The following is a 23,339-nucleotide window of genomic DNA, read 5'->3' as shown; positions in this document are numbered from 1 at the left end:
AACTTGGAATAAAAATTTATTTAAATAATTAAAATATTAAATATTTTAATATATATTTTAAAATAAATATAAAAATATTTAGAATATTTAAACTCTTAACATACTTCCTTTGTACAGCCATGTTCAAAGGAAAAGAATATCTGTATTGTTTGTCTCCATGAGCATAAGTGGACATGAGTATTCTTTCTTGTTTGGTCTTTTAAAAATTTTTTAATGGATTTAAACACCTCACTTGTATGGAAGGTAAGCGTGGCTAGAACCTTCTGTATGAAGTGTAACAGTGTAAATTCATGTTGTTAAACTCACTTTCCCTCTACCTCAGGGCTGCTACATGCATACAATGTAGCCAAGTTCATTGAAATTCCTTTCCCAGAAGTACATGCTGGGACTACAGCTTCCTTATCTAGCTTGCAGCAGTACTGAATATTTTTTCAAACCACACTCAGATCTGGGTTTTGAAGCAGGTGCGTGTGTTAGGTCCCATGGTTCACACTGGAGTCCTTTATAAAAATGACATGTCACGGGAGGTATAAAATTAAACATCATCATAAATTCTTCTGTATGCTTTTGTTTGCCTTTTTTTCTTTTTTTTTTTCTTTTTTTTCCAGTTGGAAGCAACCATGGCAATTAGTACAGAGACCATAATTCTCCTGTTTAATTTGTGGTATACGTTACGAACCAGGAGAAAACAGACGTGAATGTGGTCTGTTTTTTTCTTATGTATGTTTATTTTTCTTTCCTTTTAAGTATGTATTTTTTAAAAGAACAATTTTATTTTGGCTTTTGCTACCTTTCTCAGGTGAATACTCAAACACTTACCACTGGCTGATGTAATTCTTCCTCTAAGCAATCCAGTTAACTTGGTAGTTGCTTAGTTATTCAAGCATTTGAATCTGGAAATACAGTTTGCTCTGAATTGCAAGCCCTTTTCTGGAAAGGTGTGTCTTTTAAATGGACTCTTGTCAAACTAATACTATAATTGCCTCTTTTTGGTACTCAGAGTTTTACACCAAGAGAGGTACAAAAAAACAGACAGACAGACAAGGCAAGTCTTTCAATCAGAATGGAAGCTTTTGGTTTGAAAGTCTAATACAATTTCAGTATTTTGTAGGTATAATTGCACAAAAAAAATCTTTGACACTACTGCAATTGATCCAGATTTCTTGTATTGTTACCAGGTTACAGGTTGTACCTGTGCAACCTCTTGTAGGGCACCTTCTTTAGCAGGAGTTGGACTCAGTGACCTCTTGAAGTTCTTCCTAAAGCCTGTGATTCTGTGATTCTGTACAGACTCCCTCCTTTTTCATTTCATTTACTTCAGTTTTGCAGAGTTTGATGTTTCATTTCTCCTGGTAATTCAGCCCAGTTCTCTAAGCTGTGGAAGTGATATAAAATCAGCAACTGATGCTGCGGGTACAGTGTGTAAGGAAAGAAAGTGAGAAGGGATGCCTTGTGACTCACAGATTTTAAGACTAACATGCAGTGTTAATATGATTCAAATTCTTTACTGCTGAACAGAAACTGTGCATGAATTTTCCAAAGCTCTTCATAAATGTCAAGATTTCCTGTAAACACAAAGAAGTTAACTAACTTTCCTGTAAACATAAAGAAGCTGGAATGTCACCCTTTCTGTAAAATTTATGGAATTTTAGTTTGGTTTAAAAAAAATAAAATAAAAGCTAGAGAAAAACATTAGAGTTCACTGTGAGGACATGTCCCTGGAAGGTGAGAGCTCAGATGCACGCAGATGTATATGTAGAACATCCATGGACTAGCCCTACTGCCGAAGCTCCCATATGGAAGGTGAAGGCTGTAACTGTGGTGCTGCTGAATAAGGGCACTCATGGTGATTGTTGGTTGTCTTCTGTAGAATTTGCAGCTCCTAGAAGATGCTACTTACCTGAAAGCCACAAACTGAACTCTAGTATGTGTTCCATTGTAGTATGTGTACATTGTAAGGTACACTGAGGTAAAACATAGCCAGAATGTTACAGTGCAGAAGTGTGTTTCCAATGGGCTTGCACGCCTTGCAGCCATGTTTCTGAACCAGACCAAGCCCCAAACAGGGACTCACGCACTTGCCAGTTAGAAATTTTAAAGCAATTTGAAAGGGTTTAAGGAAAGGTTTATTCATCTTCTGGCTTTTGATTCTTTAAACACTTTACAATTGTTTTTCAAGTGTTATTTTTTTTACTTAATTACTACAAAGACCAAAAATATTTTCTTTTTAAATAGGAGATAAGATTTTCACATAATCCCGATATTCCATGGATTAGTGCTTTACTTGAGCTTCATGTTGCAGAGCTCTCACAGATTATATGAGGCCTGCTATATAATTGCGAGATTTGTCTAGGACTTCAAACAATTTTGTTCAGCCAGTTTAAATTTTGAGAATGGGAAGTCACCTATGAGTCAGAGATCCAGAATCAGACAGGAGTAAACATGATTTATTAGAAAAATCATACTGGATTTTGATTCTCAAGGTCATTCAAACATTTTTTTCTGTGCTATGTCTGGGGTGTATTTTCTTCTTGTGTGGAGCATTAATGCAATGAACATAGGTTATAATTAATAAAATAGAGGACATAACTAGGTCGTGAAAACAAATTTGTTCTCACCCAAAAGTCTTTGTAACTGTGTAGGTTTCCTCGAAATCCATTTGGCAATAAAGACTACAGAGTTTTTTAAGCTATGCTTACATGAGTGGAGGCACAAATGTTGTTATGCTCTCTGATAGGGGCTACATATTGCAACCACATCTCAAGTCAATCTGAGGATGAGATTTAGCTGTCCTTTAGCTTTCCTCTCCTTCGCCTGGTTTCTACATAAAGGAGGTATGAGTCTGTCAAGTGGGTAGAAGCTGATAGGCGTGATTGGTAGATATTCTGGACTGCAACATAAAACAACCCTCTAGGTTAATTTATTTAAATATCTACCTGTGCTTCTGTGCACACTGATGTCACTATCAATCTCTCCATTTATTTGTGGAGGACTATAAATTGAAAATCAGTTAAGATTCTAAGGTTTATAATTAATATATATATCTATATATATATAGATATGGATATAAGAACTTGTCTGAGGACAGAGTACTTCAAGTAAATTGATTAAATCTTTTGAAATAATCTGCCAAATAAATGCTTTTCTGTTCTCAGTAGAGCTGTCTCTGATACTCATTTACTGTTTTCACTGTCACTGCTTATGTAGTTGAAAAAAGGAAAGTAAATTAGGTCACTGAAACTGTGGTGCACTAGTTAACAAGATTCAAAAATGGAAGCAAGGTAATAAAGGAGGCAAAGCATGACTATGTAATGTAAATTACATTTCTGTTAAGGAGAGTATGAAAGTACTGGTTTAGTCCCTGAGACGCATAGAGAAGAAATCAGCATAATAAGGGCAGACATGGCATTTGTTTTTTACTTATTCATGGACTGGTGTAATGCAGTGTCTGAAAAAAAGCTTCAGTACTGAAAAAAAGGCAAATTTTGAAGTGCACTTCCTCTTTCAAGCAGGTAACTGGCAGCTTTTAGCGAGATTGACACTGCTGGCTGTTGCAAGTTTAACTGGCAGCAACAACCCTTTACAATTCACTATTGGAAATTACACAGGGAGAAGGGGAAGAGAGAAAATGCCTGAAATAACAGAAAGAATTTTCATGTGGGGGCCAAATCATTCTTATTTAAATAAACTACTGAGTGCACCTTGTATCATGGGCTGTGGAATAATCTTTTTTCCTAGCTTATTGGCTTTATAATGATAAGCCACCTGTGGTAGCTATCACCTGTCAAGTGACAAGAGGCTGCATTACAAGACTGTGGCACAGCAGTAGACAGATACATAAAGCATATATTTTTAAGCACATAAAAGAAAATCACCAGTGTTTAGATATTCCAAAACTTTTGCACTCATGGTGTTTTCCTCAGATTTCTCTCCTTTGTGTTGGCTGCATTTAATTTTCAGTGGCCATGCCTTGCAGAAAGCAGACATTGTGTGAAAAGTGAATTTAGTTGTCTGGATGCGTGTATGTATAGACTGGAGTGGGATAATGCAACTCATAGGCATACTGGAGAAAACGGAACAAGGGTGGATGAATCTAATCCGGGTCCTATTTTGTATTTGGCTCATTCAGATGGAAGCTCTTGGAATTTGGCTGAGCAAATTCTAGCTTCTAGCCAAGGTTTTAGAAATACATTCATATGGGAGCAGCTTGCACGTAGGTTTTATTTTTTTCTTTAAGTAGACCTCTATTTGCTGGACTTTTACCATATCTGTACCAATTAGAAAGGGACTTCAAAATTGTTTTCAGGAAGGTAGGAAAATGTGATTGCTTGGCTAAGTAATCACTGTATTGTAGTTTTTCCAAAAGCTCCTTGTTTAGAAATTGTTGTTTTATGAAAGGGACGTTTGTTGAGACATTTAGATCCAGAAGGGTTTGTTTCCCTAAATTTTTCTCTTAAAGGATAGGAATACCATATCTCTGTTAGTGAGAAAAACTGTATTTGAAAAGTCTTTGTTTTCCTGAGAAAGGTTTTACTAAAGCAAAATGAATATTCTTGATCCATTGTTTCTGTGTCTACTTCTTGTACCTATGCTTTTTCTGTAGTTTGATTGCACTGTAGTATATGACCCTTTCCCTACATCCTTCCTTGTAACGCTGATAAAACTCTCACTGCTTTGCAGCAGGTTTTTCTTACAATTTCTAGGTGCATTTTGTTTCCTTAACCTAAATTCCTAATCTAACAATGCAAATCACCACTACTGTGTTGAATATTCTGGTTATTTTGCCTCCTTCTTGTAATCCTCTTCAGCTATCTTCTTCCAGTAAGCTGTTAAAAATATGAGTGCAAGTTTCAGAAATGCATTTTATTAAAATGTTAATACCATTTTTGGAAATGAAGGATACATTATGTAAATCCCAGCAGAGTTATTTTTAAAATGCCAAGCGCAGATGTATTTATTAGTCTTGCATTAATTCATAATGCAAATAGGAGAGATGCTATTAATCTACAACAGTCTTGTGGTGGTGGTGATGTTCATTATACGAGTGACCTCATGTGTTGCTTAGCCTGACACCGAATGGATTCCAAGTGTTGCATATTTATTTAACAAAATAATTTTTCATGAAAAATGATAAGTTCCAGCTTTATACAGTTGATATTGAGAAGCAAGAAGAGATTTGAGACACCAGGGTGGGGAAATCTTTCTTGGAATTTTATTAATGCAAAATGTCTTTTCATTAGTCTGTGACTTTTCTGGGTGCTACTAAGACCTCTGACATTTTAACATATTGTATAATTTTTCTTTACTTTCTTCAATAATTTTATTGTCTTATTTTCAGATCTATTTCATTTGTAGTTGAGAACAAGTAGCATGGTGCTTTGATTTTCTTGTTTTTATTTCTCTTTAGGAGACAACAGGTTTTAATACCCCCCTTCTCAGACCTCGTGTGATTGGAGAATGGATTGGTCGCGAAGAGAATGATGCTGATCCCCTGGCTGCTGAGATGCTGCAGCCACCAGTTCCAAGAAATAAAAATGAGCAGTGGGACAGTGAAGACAGCAGCAGTCCTGGTGGAAGGTAGGATTTTCATTCTCTCTAGAAAACTGATAATTTTTTAAGGAGAGCTTTCTTTGTGATGCACTGCTTCTGTGGGTGAAACAAAGGATTTTTAAATTCCCATACAGTGGTGTAGCATAGCACACAATAAATGGTAGACACTGCTATGTGACTAGCTTCCTCTAGTGCTTCTACATATGACTGACTTTACACTCATTAGCAATCCCATGGTTTGATTCTCATACATAAAACTAAATGTGTATGTGTGTGCGTGTGTGTTAAAAGCTTGTACACTGCCTCCATTAATCATCTAAATCCCTACTGTTCTCTATCAGCTCTATAACTTTTTGGTTATAATCAGCACGCTGACTGTAGTAGACACCTTCTTATTGCTCTTTTAAGGATGAAGAAACTCTTTGATTACCTTCTGAAAAGGTCTAAAGTATGCTTTCACTATTTCTATCACGTCCTCTGTACTAAAATTCAATTCCTTGTCACAGGGAAACTAGTGTATCATTTGTCTGTACTCTTAGAGGCTGTATTTATTAACTTTCCATTCATGTTGGAAAGGTTTGTTATCCAAGAATACTTCTTACTTCTTCTAGTTTATTGTGGGGGAAGGTGTAAATACTACAGTTTCAGAGTGTAAATATTACATTTCCAAAGTAGCAGCAGCAGGTAGTAATGATCCCTTAGCCAGACTTTGGACTGGAACCAAAAGAACTCAAATACAGTCTCTGTGCTGCTGTTCTGAAAAAGTAGTGGAGTCAGCACCTGACATTGCTTCCTGATCGTGTGGGCCTGGGTCTTTGTATTTTCTTTGTGAGCAGTCCAATAAGGACACTGGATAAAGATTTGTTACATGCTGTAGAGGAACTTAAGGATATTGTATCCCTTCTCTCAATAGGAAGGAGCAGAACTAAGCTGATTTCTAGATGGAAGCAAATAGATTTAGTTCTGAGCACTTCTCTCTGTTGCTGTAAGGGAATAAGACAAGGTATTAACATGTGATAAAGGACTATATAGAAGTGCTGATGGCGACCCTGCTGATACTGAGCTCCTTTTTCAGAAATTCAGGAACCAAAAGATAGGATTATACTCCATGTCACTGTTAGTAGTTTTTTTACTTAAAAAAATATTGTGGATATTCTGAGAAGAAGAATGGCCTTGGGAAACTTCCTTAAGGGGTAACATGTCTACGCAATGGAGAATTTGGGTGATTTTTAATATGATGTTCTTGTTTCTCAAAGGCTGTAATAAACTAAAGCTCACATAAGCTCCATCCGTAGCCACATTCTAAACTCAAAGCTTGTTCTTCATCCCCGGAGTCCACTCTATCTTATTAGAGTTTATCTTTGTAGGGGGAAAATGAGCTACTGATTATACTGCATTTCATACTTTTGCAAAAGATCCATCTTCCTGCAACAGGCTATAAAAACAGCCTAAGGTGTTCCCATGTTTTTTCTAAGATTGGAAGGAATCAAAAATTGGTAACTACAGTAATTCCTGCCTTAGACCTTTCTGCTAACTTCTCTGCAGTTCCAGGTGTCTTTTACTTAGATTAGGGACACATGAAACCACAAGGAAGATTGTTGTAACTATGTAGTCCTTAATGCTGTACAATTGTTGTAACTTCTCAGTATTGTTGTGGTGTGACCAGTGTCTTAAAATAAGTAGTGAGTCTTAAAAATAAGTAATTGATATCTTGTTGTTGTGTTTATGTAACTTCTTTAAACTTCATCAAATGACCATAAAGTCAGTAGGTATTTCCCATCATCATTCAGTCAAAACTTTAGGTAGGAATTGGAAGCAAAAACTGATTTATAATATTGAGTGATCAGTGAGTGTCTGGTAGCTAGCAGGTTTATGTGTGGTCTGATGGTGTTAATCAGATGTAGATGACATCATGGGCTGCAGTAATTTGAAAAATGTGTGACATGGTTTGTAGAGAGTGTCAGTAAGAGAAAGTTGTGCTTTCCTCCCTCACAGCTTAAAAATGGAGCCAAAGACCAAAGGACTAAAACAGCAACAGCAGCAACATAAGAAACTGCTGGCTGCCATGCTTTCTCAAGACTCCTTTGATTCTGCCCACAGCACAGCTCCATCCGTAACTGAAGAAGATATTGACAATGAAGATGATGCAATGGAACTGCTGGGTAACCGGAAAAATTATTTTTTTTTCTAAAATTTAATTTCTTTTTCTAAATCTAAATTATTGATCAAGATAAGAAGTGTAACATTCATAGATTAGTTTGAATCTGATTCCTATTTTTAAAATCTAAGTATCCAGTAGCTGTGCAAAACAGTAATTTTCAGGAGTTGATGTCATGAGGGTCATATGTGTGTGTGAGGAAACTCCGAACTGCTTCAAAATCCCACGTTTCAGATGATTAAAGTAATTAATTCAATTTCCTACATAAACAGTCAACTGGAGTAGATTGCTCTAGATGTGCCACAGTTGAGTTTTGAGAGTCTGTGCAAAGGTGATTGTTGGATGTGTCTGGGCAATGTGTTCCAATGTTTGAACATACTACTGATTAGAAAAAAATAAAAATAAAAAAAATTCAGAATTATTTTGTTCAAACAATTGTGGATTAATACATACCATGTTCTGTGTTGTTTTTTTTGTTTGTTGGTTTTTTGTTTTTTTTCAGTAATTTTAAATTTGATGCATGCATTTGTGTTTACAAGGAAGAAGACAGAATAGGCTGGATCTCTTCTGTGTCTCAGTGGAGCACTTAGTTCCTCTTATATGAAGCCACACTGTGTGTAGCTGAGGACTTGCTGTCTCCACAGAATCAACTGTTATTTCAGTTAATCCATGGATCCCAGTGAATACCGTGACTAGTTTGTAGCTGTGTTATCTCTTTATTTTCTCCCATAATTTAGTAATCTTTCCGACTTCATCAGTGTGGAAAAAAGAAAAATTCTTGTGTTGCTATAAACCACAGGACTTCTCTAAAGTAGAACTAAGTAGAATTCTGTGGTGTTCATTGAGAGAAGGTGAATGAGGTTATTAGCTTCATGATGTATGACCCACAGAATAAACCCTTTTATTAACATATGCAGATATATTGAGGTGAATGGTAGCCAGTATAAGTTTGCTTCTCCTGTGTGTAGATCTTTCCCTGTAGACACCTGAAACCCTAGGAGTATCTGTGGCTAGAAAGGCAATATGAACAAAGTTATCCTTTCTCGTGCTTTGACATTTATGCAGTGTATTATCTATGTTTAAAAAAAAAAAAAGAAAAAAAAAAAGTGTTTTTTTGTTTGGGTTTGTTTGTTTATGATAAGGACTTGATTGTAAGAGTCTATCCTGCTATTCTGGTTTTATGCCACGCAAAACCTAGAACATTTTTCTGCCATGTATTTCATTGAAACTGGGCAAGTTCATACAAAATCAGCTTTGAAAAGTCACAAAGAAGACCTTTGGTTTGATTGGAGTGTTATATAAGTACTTCTGAGATTCTGGAGGAAAATCATGGCATTCTCAATAAGTAACTGTGGTTACAGTGATTATAATGTAGCTATGCTATAGTAACAAACACCGATAGGGTGGTCAATATAAATCTGTTTATTTTGAGAGTCCTGTTTTTTTGAAAGTCTTATTTTAAATTTCATTTCCCTTTTGCTGGCAGTTTGCGTATTATATTTTATATAATTGTTAGGTTACACCCTGCAGAACTGCTCAAAACTTGAGATTATAACAAATTGTGCCACAGGAAGGACATTTATTTTCTTTTAAAGGTAAAATAAAGAACTTAAGTTTCTATCAGCAAACATAGTTTTCTGTCTTTCATTGCTGTATTTTCCAGATCAGTAACTGCATGATATTGCAATTGAATTTTCTTATGTACTGCATTAATCTATTAACTGCTTTGATGCTTTTTAAACGTGCAGTCTAGGTACTTTCAAATCATGGCTTTCTGCCATAAGTAAATTGCAGGGAATTGTTGCATATAGCTGTATCATTTGTTCCATTTAGTATTCATTATTCATTGCTTATGCAGCCCTTTCTTTAAAAAAAAAAAAATTAAAAAAAAAATACAAAGCCTCATGCTTGTAAGTCTGAATTCTGCGAAAACTAATTTCACTATTGATAACACATGATTTTAATCTGTACTCTACCTACAATACAGGTTTTTGCAGAGCAAGACCTTTATCTGTATCCAAGAGAATCTTCAGAATTTGATTGATCTACTCAGGTATTAAAAGTATGAAACTGACTTTTGGGATATTTTCTTCTAAAAAAAACTCTTAGCAGTCATATCAGAATTGTCAGTGAAGGTTTAGCTAGAATGGGGTAGAATCTTAGAATCGTAAAATCCTTAGAGCTGGAAGGAACCTTTAAAGGTCATGTAGTTCAACTCCTCTGCAACGAGCAGGAGCACCACAGCCAGATCAGGTTGCCTAGGGCCTGATCCAGCCTTGCCTCAAAAGTCTCCAGGGACAGGATATCAACCACATCTCTGGGCAGCCTGTTAAGTGCCTCACTACCCTCACTGTAAAAGACTTTTTCTTTATATCCAATCTAAACCTACCTGCTTTAAGCTTGAAGTCATTTCCACTCGTTCTATCGCCTCAGACCCTGCTAAAGAGTCTGTCCCCTTCTTTCCTATAGCTGCTTTTTAGATGTTGGAAGGCTGCTATCAGGTCACCTCAGAGCCCTCTCTTCTTCAAGTTGAACATCCTCAGTGCCCTCAGCCTGTCCTTGAAAGGGAGGTGTTTCATTAATTGGATCATTGTTGCGACCCTCCTCTGGATGCGCTCCAACAGGTCCATGTCTTCTCCTGTACTGAGGACTCTACATCTGGACACAGTACTTCAGGTGAGGCCTCACCATTGCAGAGTAGGGGGCAGGATAACATCCCTCGAGCTGCTGATCATGCTGCTTTTGATGCAGCCCAGGATACAGTTGGCTTTTGGGGCTGTGAGGGCATATTGCTGGCTCATGTCCAGCTTCCCATTCACCAGTATACTCAGGTCTTTTTTGGCAGGGCTGCACTCAATCCTTTTATCTTCCAGCTTGCATTGATAATGGGGATTGCCTTGACACAGGTACATTATCCTATGCTTGGGTTTGTTGAACCTCATGAGGTTCACCTGAGCTCATTGCTCAAGCCTGTCTAGATCTCTCTGCATGGCATCCTGTCCCTCTGGTGCATTGACTGCCTCCCACAGCTTAGCGTCATCTGCAAAGTTGCTGGAGGTGCACTCAACCCTGCTGTCAATGTTATTGATGCTAAAGAGTATCAGTCCCAGCACTGACTCCTGGGGGGCCACTCATCACTGATCTCCATCCAGTCACTGAGCCATGTACCTCCACTCTCTGGACTTGATCCTGTAGCCAGTTCTTTATCCATCAAACAATCCACCCATCAAATCTGTATCTTTCCAATTTGGAGAGAAGGATGGTTGAAGTTGGAGAGAAGAGGTGATTGTTCCCCTATATTCAGCACTAGTGAGGCCACACCTCGAGTACTGTGTCCAGTTTTGGGCCCCTCACTGCAAGAAAGACACGTGTTCAAAGGAGGGCAACAAAGCTGGTGAGGGGTCTGGAACACAGGCCATATGAGGAGAGGCTGAAGGAGCTGGGAATGTTCAGCCTGGAGAAGAGGAGGCTCAGGGGAGACCTCATTGCTCTCTGTAACTTCCTGAAGGGAGGTTGTATGAGCTGGGGGTCGGCCTCTTCTCTCGTGTCATTAGTGATAGGACCAGGGGGAATGGCTTCAAGCTGCGGCAGGGGAGATTCAGGCTGGACATGAGGAAGTATTACTTTTCAGAAAGGGTGGTCAGGCACTGGAATGGACTGCCCAGGGAGGTGGTGGAGTCACCAAGCCTGGGGGTGTTCAAGGAAAGGCTGGATGTTGTGTTGAAGGACATGGTTTAGTGGGAGCTATTGGGAATAGGTGAATGGTTGGACTGGATGATCTTTTAGGTCTTTTCCAACCTTGGTGATTCTATGATTCTGTGTTGTGGGGCTTTGTGTCAGAGGCCTTACTGAAGTTGAGGCAGATGACATCTGTGGCTTTTCCCAAAGGATAACATTGATACAGTGACACCATCATAAAAAGTCACTAGGTTGGGTAAGCAGGATTTTCCCTTGGTGAAGTCGTGCTGGTTCTACCATATCACCTCCTTATCTTCCATGTGCCTTAGCAAAGCTTCCAGGAGAATCTTCTCTGTGATCTTTCCCAGCACAGAAGTGAAACTGACAGGTCAGTAGTTCCCTCTGTAATTGTCATACTCTTCTTAAAAATGGATGTGATGGCAACATATTTACCAGAGACTTCACTTGATTTCCACTTTTCAAATATCATTGAGAGTGTCTTGGTGACTAAATCAGCTAACTCCCTCAGGACACTATGGGTGCCAGTGAGATACGTCCCAGACTTGTGGACTTTTAGGTTCCTCAGGTGTTCATGATTGGGACGTTGATTCCTCGATCCTCTCCTACCAAACCAAATATTTGAGGGCTGCATGGCGATCAGTTGTCAGAAAAGACAGAAGCAAAAAAGTTGATAATTATCTCAGCTTTCTCCTTGTCTCTTTTCTGTGTCACATGGGGGGATGGGGGGGAGGAGGGGGTATGCCCTCTTGGACTTTCTGATTGAGTTACCTGTAATAGCCTTTCTTGTTCTTTTTGACATCCCTTTCTAAGTTCAGTTTAAGCTGGGCCTTGGCTTTCCTGACTCTATCTCTACACAGCCTCGCAGCTTCCTTATAGCTTCCTCTTTGCATGTCTTAATCCTCTGGAGCATGAGCTCCACCATTGCATGGTCACTACAACCCACTGAGTCTCCAATCCTCATGTCATCAATCAGTTCATTTGGATTGGTGAGCAACAGGTCTATTATTGCATCCCCCCTGTTGAGGCCTTCTATTACTTGATTCAGGAACGTTCTAACAGAAGAATCAGATAAGCTATTTGCAAAGATGAAAAATTATGTTATTGGGCTACACTCTTATTTCGGTTTATGTATAATGTAGGACGCACTGGAGGGCTGTTAACACTGGTAATTTTATAAGTTTAGTTCAGTTATGCATGTGGCTGAAATGCATTACTGGCAGATAGCTTCATGGTGGAAAGTAACTTCATGACTAAACTGAAGTTGTAAAATCACGTGTATTTGTAAGCATAGGTAATGCAAACTAAAATACTCCGGAACTCATTTTGTAGATATATGTTCATGCCATCTGTTGTGTTTTGTAATCTAACAGGGACTTGAAGTAGTTCTTTGTAGAAGTCTGCAATCCTTTTGGAATTCATTTTGTCTTTTTGGCATAGGCTGTCTTTTATATTCAGCTCAAGTCCACTGAGAATTCATGTTATTCTCTCAGTATCTCACTGGTGTCCATTGCAGCAGATTGAACTGTGTTTTCCCAGTAATTACTGGGAATATTGATTTTAAAAAGTCACCAAACCGTGACTTTTGGTTTAAAAAAAACAAATTAGCTGTTTGTCTTAGTGTAAGAATAACTTTGTTTAAACATTTTGGCACACAGCATCATAAGTGATAGTGAAAGTACAAGTGTTTTTTTTTTGTTGTTGTTATCTTTTTTCAGCATACTTGGACTCAAATATGAATTCTTGAACTTCTAGAAAGTTAGCAGGATTAAAAAGAAAGTATTCCTTCTTTTACACAGCATTGATATTTAATTATAATTCTCATTTACATTTCTTCTTCTTGTTTGATCCTTACATATACTCACGAAGTTAAAAGTGTTTAGAATATGCAATGCACAGTAGCTAAGTGTGAACCACCACTTGAAAGATTCCTGGGAGGCTCCCACATGCGTGGTTGAAGTAAAAGATAGTGATAATTGATGTTAATTTCTTGCAAGTACATTTAAGCGCATTCTATTCTGTATTCTATATTACTGTTATATGTTATTCCATATTATAAAAAGATTTCATGACTTCAGTGCAAATAATCATGTGTTAGCTAAATTTAAGGGTTCGTGGTATGAGGACTTGTATAAACTTCTGTTGTCATCTTAGTTGGTTTTGCAGTGAATTTTTTTGCTAAATGTGCAGTTCTTAAGTGGAAATTCATTCTTTCACATTGTTTACCTTCTTTTTATTCAGTAACAAAACAGAATCTTTAGAGATAAAAATGCTATTAACATACATTTTTTAAAATTATTGTTTTGGGAGATAACTGATGTGTTTTTTGCTTTAATAACTGTTCTATCTTTACCAGTTCTTTTATTTCATCTTTTTTTTTCTCCTCAGAAGTCTCCATTCAAGTATGTAATCATTGTAACAACCCTGAAAGAGTGATAGGTAATATATTTACATTTTATAGGAGGAGAAGATCAACAGAATTTAGTGGAGACTGCCTTTGTTCATAGGGAAAGACAACAGCTCAGTGTCTGGTACTCAATCCCTTGTATACTCTATAATGCTTTTGTAGTAAGTCTCTGAATGTGAAAGGATACACAGATTGTGGTGCTTTCACTGCGGTTCCTCTGATATAACAGACATTCCTGATTCTGTGTTTCCTAGAGGTCTTTGACACATGCTGAAACAGACTCTAGACTTGATCAAATTATTCCAGTATTAGCAGCAGGTTGTTCTTCTTTGTCTCTCCCAAATGGACAAAAACCTGTCCTTCATCATGTGACTGGAATACATTGTTTGACAGAATAAAGGCCACAAGACAGACCCTGGCAAAGGTGATATAAGTTATAGCACATCTTCAGAAAATTTTTCTGGCCCAGCATGTTTTGTTTAAATAGAACAATCATGTGGGACAAAGCTGCATGAGTTGCTCATTGTTTTCCTTACTTTGGATGCTGCTGAGAAATCAGCAGTTACCTGTGAACATCTACTCTGTAGCACATGGGGCTTTTACAGTATGGGAGAGAGTTGGCCTCTAAGGCTTGCTGGGTGTACTATACATTGTATTGTGTTTGAATTGTGTTTGGATGTGTTACAGTGGTGCAAGTGTTCGCTACAGATTATAAGGTGCTGACTTAAATATCCTCCATTTCCGTTTTGTAAACGTGGCATAGTTAACTTTATATTCCTTCAGATGCTGAGAACCCTGTGTTGTGCAATACTGGACAGACCTTTAGTGAGGGCACAGTATGCTACACAGATCCAGTTGTGCTGAAATCCACCATTATTATGGCCCTGCAAGCTTTTAATTGTGGATTTTTTTTTTTTTTTTTTTTTTTTTTTTTTTTTTTTTTTTAGGAAGAAAGATTTCTATTCAGCATTTCTGCTGTCAAGCAAAAAGACATTCATGTGAGAATACAATCTTCACTTTTAAGAGGGAGGTCATGTGGATGTCATCTTTCTGATTAGCATGCTAACTTTTATCCTACAACCAAATGATAAACCTAGCACAGCAGAGATCTACACCTACTCAGATTAGTTGTCCTGAACTCCTCATTGTAGTCTTTAGGTACAGATCACCATCAATCGGTAAACTTATTGTAGCACAGAATTTTCCTGTCCATGGAAGAAGGTACGTTTTCCGTCCAGTCAGAAATAGTGATTGCTGCTTTAGCCGAGTTCATAGAATCGTAGAATCACAGAATCACAAAATCACGATGTTGGAAAGGACCTACAAGACCATCTAGTCCAACCATCCTCCCATTACCATTGCTACACAAGCACTAAACCACATCTCGCAGCTCCTCATCCAGACGCCTCTTGACCACTGCCAGGGACGGTGACTCCACCACCTCCCTGGGCAGCCATTCCAGTGCCTGACCACTCTGAGAGAAAAAGTTCTTCCTTTTGTCCAACCTAAACCTCCTCTGGTACAACTTGTGGCCGTTTCCTTGGGTCTTGTTCGTTGCCTGGGAGAAAAGGCCAAACCCCTCCTCATCACAACCTTCCTTCAGGAAGTTGTAGAGAGCAATGAGGTCTCCCCTGAGCCTCCTCTTCTGCAGGCTAAACAATCCCGCTCCTCATAAGACTTGTGCTCCAGAAAAGTTAAGAAGTAAGTGAATAATGTCAGTGCAATTTATCTCTCATTCTTATCACTGAATATCAAATCTTTACAATTCTGTGCAACAATAAGCATTCTTATTCTCAGATTTAAAAAATATATGTATTTAGCATGGTGCAAAACGGCATTATTATTGTCTTAAAAGAAATGTGAAGTGGTTCATCTTTGAGTATGTTTTCCAAAGTCAAGTGAAAAATGTTTGTATGTGTGGCTTAACTATCCTGCATTGCCACTGCCCTCCTAGTGCCATTTCTGAAAAAGGTTACTCTGTAAGTAAGTCAGTACTTGAATTCAGATTTTTTTTTACTACAGTAGATCTATATTTCTGATGTTTTACAGAGTAGTAGTCACATGATTAATTAATCACATTTTATTAAGCTATTTTTACAAAGCTTTCTGTTTCCATCAAATTTCAGCAGTTAAAAGAAGAGGCATGCTCTGTATCTAAAAGAGAAAGGAAATAGGCACTGTGTTGTTTTTTTTTTTTCCCTTTGTATTACCTCTCACAGCACATACTTCTGTACTTCTTGATGGCTATGAAAAGGATAATGTGAATTAAATCTCAGCACTTTATTTTTGTGAAGTATAATTGACTTCCTATATTTGACACTCAGTGGCAACAGATGTATTTTTTCTTCAGAGTCTGATATGGAAAATAGGATTTTTCATCCCCATTTGAGTAAAATTATTTGATTCTAGGAGAAACACTAATGACTACAATTTACTCTTACCATAATTTCTAAAAGTTCCGATCTTCAGTCTTCAATTTATCTTCAATTTTCTGTCTCTGTAGTAAGCAATTTCTGATAATCCTAGTTACCAGGTACTTTGGAACTCCAGAAAAATTAGGAATTTGGATAGACAACTAATGAATGAAGGCAAAAGTTCTGCTTTTTTGCACCAGGGAAAAGCTTTATACCTTTCGCTAGACTGAGGCCAGACCAGCAGTTGTGAACCACACAAGCCCCTTGCTTGCTCATACTGCAGCATGATATATAGAGCACATCGGAGGCAAGAAAACTAGGTTGATCAAAAGATAGTATAATGAAGAAAAGGAAGGAAAGAGGAAGAAGAAAGAAAGACAAAGAAAACCCCCCAAACTACACCAATGATGCGAACACAATTGCTTGCCATCTTCCACAGGCAGACCCATAGTCCACTCCCAGCATCTTGGCTACCTCCACCCTCAATTGCTGAGTGAAGTGAGGAAGGAGGTAGGGGTTGTGGCACAGATGGAGAAACAGAGAAAGGCTTGATGCTGTGCAAGCACAGTTGAGCAGTAGCTAAAAGGTTGCATTACCAATATTATTTTAGACACAGATCTTAAACACGGTGCTATGTGACTTACTACGATCCATGTTAGCTTCATCAAAGCCACACTCAGGACATCCATGAAGGATATATATATTTTTTTTACTTAAGCGCTGTCTTTAGAAGACTGTAAGGTACAATTGATGTGATGGAAGATTTCTTTATTTGCTGTGACTTCTCCAGGGAATTGGTTCTTATTCTTTTTATCTAAAGGTTTCTCTTCTCCAAGTATAGATTTATCATTGCAGTTAAATCTGTTGAAACCATTCTCCAGTTTTATATTGCTTCTCAAAACTGATTCTGTTCACTCCAGAGGACTTAGACATAATTATGGACTCCAAGACAACTTTCGCACTTGCCCTGTGTCTCTCATACTCTTAGATTCTTAGCTAGTCTTTGTTATGTATAAAGGCCTTAGAGTAGTTCTGAGAAGTGACTGCAGTTATCACAGGTTACAATTTGTAAGTGATGGTATCCAGCTGGGATTCTTATGCTATTGCTTAAGTACACCATGAATAGTAAAATGTAAAGATCTATGGAGCTCAATAGAGAGCACTGTGGTTGCTGTTCAGATGACTATTGGTCTTCTGTGGATTTACAAAATCTTTCCTTCAAGGCAGTCATTTTTGCAGTATCTACTTCTTTGTCTTGGTCTTCTATTTTAAAGTATGTATGATTTCCTTACTATAGATGGTTATGTGAACTTTCCCTAGGGGATCTAATCTTGAGTGAATATTGAATCATAGTGAATATTGAAGTCTAGTGGAAGGGGCAGAGAAGGAAAGAACGAAGCAAAGAAGAATCAAGTTTTGAACAGGAATTTCCATTTCTAAAGTGGGCGAATATGAATACTTTAAATGTTCATCTTGAGGCTACAGTGATCAGCTTGCTTGTAAGTGTCATTAAATTCCTAGCATTTCTGCTTTTAATTAAATGTGTGAATTATTACAGTGTGCTTCAAAGAGTTAATAAAGTTGTGGGGTTTTTTTTGCAAATATAGTATGCAAATAATGGTAGTCAGTTGCACTAGCTATTTTTACAAAACAGTTAGAAATAACTGAAAAAGTGGTTTTTTTAACTGTTTGTGGCATTTCACTGAAATCTTAACATTATTACAGGTACTGTCAACAGTACTTTTAAGATCTGCGGGGCTATTGCCTAGGGAGAAGTCATAAACTTGAAAACTTCTGATTTTAAAACAATGTTTTCATGCATTACACCTGTCACAGAATACCTGTGTAAAAGTTTAACAAATACCATAGTCTATATTTTCCTTTTTTTTCTGGCATTATATGCATCTTACTGATGTAAAAGAAACCTGCAGGTTTGTTTAATGTCATTCATGGAGTTCTTTGTTTTTAGGATAGGACCTTGTCCTGTGCTGAAAGAAAACAATACTAATGAGAATCTTTCATTTGATCCAGTTATTCAGTGAACAGGGATTTGAGATTTAACGCCTTAAAATAGTGGAACCTCGCTCTTCAATTCTAGTCAGCAATAAATATTATTTGTAATTAGTATTAAAATTAATGTTCAGTGTTTACATTGACTTTTTAGACTGTCAGTAATTTCTAGTAAAGTCAATAAATTCTGTAATTTAACTAAGAGGATGTGTATGAGGTTAGAATAAATTATGAAGTTTATTAGTTGTCATTTACTGCAACACTTGCCCCGTTACTGCGTTATTTCTTGATAAGTGTAACTTGGGTTACTGCTGAAGCTTATTGAGCTTCACTTTGCTGAAGGGAAAAGGGAGAGAAAATCAATTGTTAGAGATAATAGACTCAAGTTGAAATGAGTAATGTGTGGGCCAATAAAAAGCTTCAAAAGAATGATTAATTTTCAAGATATATGTGTGTACTGAGTATGATAGTGTGCAAGAGCCTGAAATTTCATTTATTTATGATTAACATAGGGAACCAGGCTTACTTTGAAGCTACACTAGGAAAACACACCAAGGAAACTGCATAATCTTGGTCTCTTGATTGCATAGATCAGAGACCTAAATGTCTGTAGTAAAATAATCTTTTTATTACCCCCATGCCTGGGATTGGGTCGTATTACAATGTGATACTGATCCCAGTGCCATGCGATCAGTCAGATGCTCTTCTACACTTGTAAATACTCTGATGTTTCATGGCTGTGGAGATACAGAGATCCCTTTAAAGCAGGTATAAGAAGCTTCCTACCACTTCAGTGCTACTTATAAGAAAGAAAAGGCGGTGATTGTCTTAGCCAATTTTCTCCATTCCCCGTTCTTATCTCTCTGGTCACTTTCAGATATGCCAGGAACATCAGTTGTCAGGGAAATATTAAAGAGCTGTGCTCCAGTCATGTGGAATCTTTTAGATAACATTTTTAAGCTATGAAGTTGAAATGAAGTTCCTTTTTATGACTACAGCGTAGTTGTTCTGTGGAATGCATTGAAATAGAACTTTGTGGAGCTTACAAGTATAAATGTACAAGAACATGAAAGTTCATGAAAGATCACTGAATGACAGAATGGTTCAGGTCAGAAGGGACCTTAGGAAGACATCTTGTTAAACCTCTCCTCAAGCAGAGTGCCCAGACACATGTTCTGGTGGCTTTTGAAGATCTCTAAGGTGGGAGACCCCACAACCTCTCTGGGCAACCTCCACCAATTATTTGTCAACTGAATAGTAAAGATGTGCTTCCTAATAGGAGGAACCTTCAGTGTTCCATTTGGTGCTTATTGTCTCTTTTCTGTTACCGAAAAGTCTGGCTCTGTCTTTCCACCTTCAGATATTTCTACACATTGATGAGATCCTCTTGAGCTTTCTGCATGCTGAACAGCCTCAGCTCTCTCAGCCTTCCCTCTCAAGAGAGATGCTTTAGTCTTTTCTGCATCTTCTTGATGCTCCACTGGACTCTCTCTATTATGCCCATGTCTGTCTTGCACTGTGAGGGTGAATACAGTACTCCAGATGTATCCTCAGCAATGCTGAGTATAGGGGAAGGATAATCTCTCTAGACTTGTGGATAATACTTTGCCTAATGCAGCCAAGAATACCATCAGACTCTGTAGCAGCAAGAGCATACTGCTGGCTCTTGTAGAGCTTGTCCACCAGGACCTACAGGTCCTTTTCTGCAGAGCTACTTTTCAGCCTGGTGGCCTCACCTGTGCTTGTTCCTCCCCTGTTGAATGTCTTTTGAAGAGGTATAATCTGAACCTATGTAGCTGAGGGCTGGATCTGTATAATTCTGATCCTTTCTTGGGATTATTGTGACTGAATTACTGTCGTCTTATGATTATCACCACTACCTCATACTTTTCTACCATATCCTGTCAGGTTTGTGTTTGTATACACTTTGGTGTATGCCCACTTGATACTCTATTTTTAACTTCTGGAGGAGAAAGCCCTCTATAGACATTTTTCAGACTGTCCAGCAAGTGTAATTGCAGTCTTTGCAGAATGCCTTCAATTTCCTTTTCACATGTGAAATTATTTATATAATGTTGTCATCTGGAAATGTCATGAAGTGGACATGTAAAACATCCACAAAAAGCTGAATCCACAAAAAGCTGAAATCCACAACTTTCTGAATTTTTGAGATCAGTTTTTTCTCACTCTCACTTGCTTTTCAGGTTTGTGCTGAACTTCTGCCTGCTGGATTTGCAAATGTGGTTGATGTTTATTCTACTTGGAGTTGATTTTATACGACGTTATTCACGACTTTGAGAAGAGAGACTATTGAAAATAAATAGGGGTGCAAATTAGTAGGAAATGTTATTTATTCTTTATGTCAAGCACCTTTCTGTGATGCTAGTTAACTACTTTAATAAGTTTTACTCACAGCAGGACCTGTGGGATATATTTCTCTGATTCATGGAAACAGAATTTGGCACTAATTTGGACTTACAAATAAGTGAATAAAACTTGTTCCTATAGTGGCTCTGTGGCCAAATCTTTTGGGTTAATCATCTGAAGCAGTTAATTACAGTGTTGGATTAATTAATTTCATTTCAAATTTCAAACACTATGGCATTTGCTTGTTGCACTTTTGAGTACATTTTCCTTCCAAAACCTTTCTTATTAGCCTGCTCCACTCTGGAAATTTTTTTTAATGAATCATTTATTTTCACTCCAAAATGGAGAAACAAAAAAGGGCAAGTCAGCTCAGATTCTTGATGCATGTTAAGTTTTTCTTCTTTGAGATGAGACAACATTGCTTTTTGGGATCTTAGTTCTGACTATAAGTGTCTAATTTTTCAGCAGTACTCAAGCTGCACTTCTGTGTGTTCCTTCAGGGCTAGAGGATTACTTGAATGTTTCATCTGGAAATAAAATTCGTGAAGTTTTGAGAAGATAAATGAGAAATGAGAATTCCTTCCTCATGCAAGGAAGACGAACTTATATATAAAAATACAGGTATATTTACTGCAGGAAAAACTGCCAGGTAGTAGACTCTCAGCTCCTGGTGATATTTATATCTGGCATAATAACTTGTAGATAACACAAGTAAGGATCGGAACAGAGTGAACCAAAACAGAACTATAAATGAAATACTTCTGAATAGTTTTTCTGTCATGTCTTTTTAAACTGGAATCGGTTGGAAGAAAGTTTTGGAAATATCTGTAGAAAAACTGATCCAATTTTCTCATCCACTGCACACCATCACACAACATTTTCCAGAGATTCATCTATTTTTTCTGATGCTTTCATTCCTTAGTGAAGCCTTCCAATTGCTGAAACTGTATTTTAGTGCTAGTTGTGGAAAATAGTTTTTGATTTACACTTTGTAATGCTTATGGAAGTTATACATTCTGGTATAGCTAGTGGAAAGTGTGTGAAATTTCTGAAGTAAAATATTTATTGAATCTGAAACACTCCAAAACTAACAAAGGAACTATTGTAAATTCAGCATCTTACCTGATTATGTAAGTATTAAGGTTAAAAAAAGAAAAGTTAGGTTTTGTTTCCCAATAGTTCATGCTTGATTTGGTTAGGTTCTATTTTATTTGATTTTGAAAGTTGTGTGTGCCTCTTCCTGGGTTAGTCATGCCTTCTCACCTGGTACTCAGCCCTAGGTTCACGCTGTGAACTCGCAATTCTGTTGCAACATATATCTTCAGATTTTCACCTTATCAAAATTCACAAAACTGTGACCTGGTCTCAAAAACAGATTCAGCTTTTGTGTTAGTACCTCCAAATCTGGGCTCCCCAGTTCAAAAAAAAAAAGACAGAAATCTCCTAGACAGAGCCCAGCAGAGGGACACAAAGATGATAAAGTGCCTGGAGCATCTCCCGTATCAGGATCTGGATCTGTTCAGCCTGGGAAAAAGAAGACTGAGAAGGGATCTGATAAACATTTATAAATGTCTAAAGGAGCTGAGAGGCCAGGCTCTTCTCAGTGGTGTGCAGTGATAGGACAAGTAGCAGTGGCCTAAAAAATCTCATTCTTGCTGAATCTATTACTTAAAAACTCTACTGAAGGCTAAAAGAGTGTGGTTAAATACATAGCTGTACACTTACCAGTGTAAGGTACAGGCAAGTCAGAAGACTGAGTGGAAGAAGAAATAATTACTTTTTCATACTATAATTATGGTCTTCACATCTTTCTGTTGCCTGCCATCAGTAGATCAGCTGAATTTGTTTTTGCTTGAGGTGGAGTAGTTAATGGAGTTGAACCCAAGCACGATGGGGCCTTGGGCTATGATTTTATGCATGTCAACACAATCTTGAGAAGCCAGGTATCACATAACGTCCCTGTTGTCTCACTCTCCTTCACACAACTGTTAGGTGTGAAATGTAGTATTCAATCACAGAATCATAGGGGTTGGAAGGGACCTCCAGAGATCATCGAGTCCAACCCCCTGCCAAAGCAGGTTCCCTACACCAGATCACACAAGTAGGTGTCCATGCAGGTCTTGAACATCTCCAGAGGAGACTCCAAGCCTCCCTGGGCAGCCTGTTCCAGTGCTCCGTCACCCTCACCGTAAGGAAGTTCTTACGCACATTTGTGCAGAACTTCCTATGCTGCAGTTTCTGGCTGTTTCCCTTCATCTTGTCTCCACACACTGCTGAAAAGGGTCTGGCCTCGCCACTCTGCCCCCCACACCTGAGATATTTATACACCTGGATCAAGTCCCCTCTCAGTCTTCTTTTCTCAAGGCTGAACAGACCCAGTTCACTCAGCCTTTCTTCATAGGAGAAATGCTCCAGGCCCTTCACCATCTTCGTGGCCCTCCGCTGGACTCTTTCCAAGAGATCCCTGTCTTTTTTGTACTGGGGAGCCCAGAACTGGACACAGTACTCCAGATGAGGCCTTACCAGGGCAGGGTAGAAGGGGAGGATCACCTCCCTCGACCTGCTGGCCACGCTCTTTTTAATGCACCCCAGGATGCCATTGGCCTTTTTGGCCACAAGGGTACACTGCTGGCTCATGGCCAACCTGTCATCCACCAGGACACCCAGGTCCCCCTCTGCAGAGCTCCTCTCTAGCAGCTCATCCCCCAAGTATCACTAAATACTAGGTACAATTTTT

At 38.1% G+C, this 23,339-nt stretch overlaps 1 protein-coding gene across 1 annotated transcript in view; it reads left to right on the top strand.

Annotated features, from left to right (window-relative positions):
- Positions 1-23,339, top strand: part of CUNH8orf34 (chromosome unknown C8orf34 homolog) — a 162,966-nt gene that overhangs the window by 58,500 nt on the left and 81,127 nt on the right. The window contains exons 6-7 of the mRNA XM_042840024.1: positions 5,408-5,577; positions 7,546-7,712. Of these exons, the coding sequence (XP_042695958.1) occupies positions 5,408-5,577; positions 7,546-7,712 (337 nt within the window). The remainder of the gene's footprint in view (positions 1-5,407; positions 5,578-7,545; positions 7,713-23,339) is intronic.

Source organism: Centrocercus urophasianus, unplaced genomic scaffold, assembly GCF_019232065.1.
Source record: "Centrocercus urophasianus isolate 14NV4802_14NV808 unplaced genomic scaffold, USGS_Curo_1.0 seq_11, whole genome shotgun sequence".
NCBI classification, from domain to species: domain Eukaryota; kingdom Metazoa; phylum Chordata; class Aves; order Galliformes; family Phasianidae; genus Centrocercus; species Centrocercus urophasianus.
The sequence above is the reverse complement of the archived record's forward strand: the minus strand, read 5'-3'. Positions and strand labels throughout refer to the sequence as shown.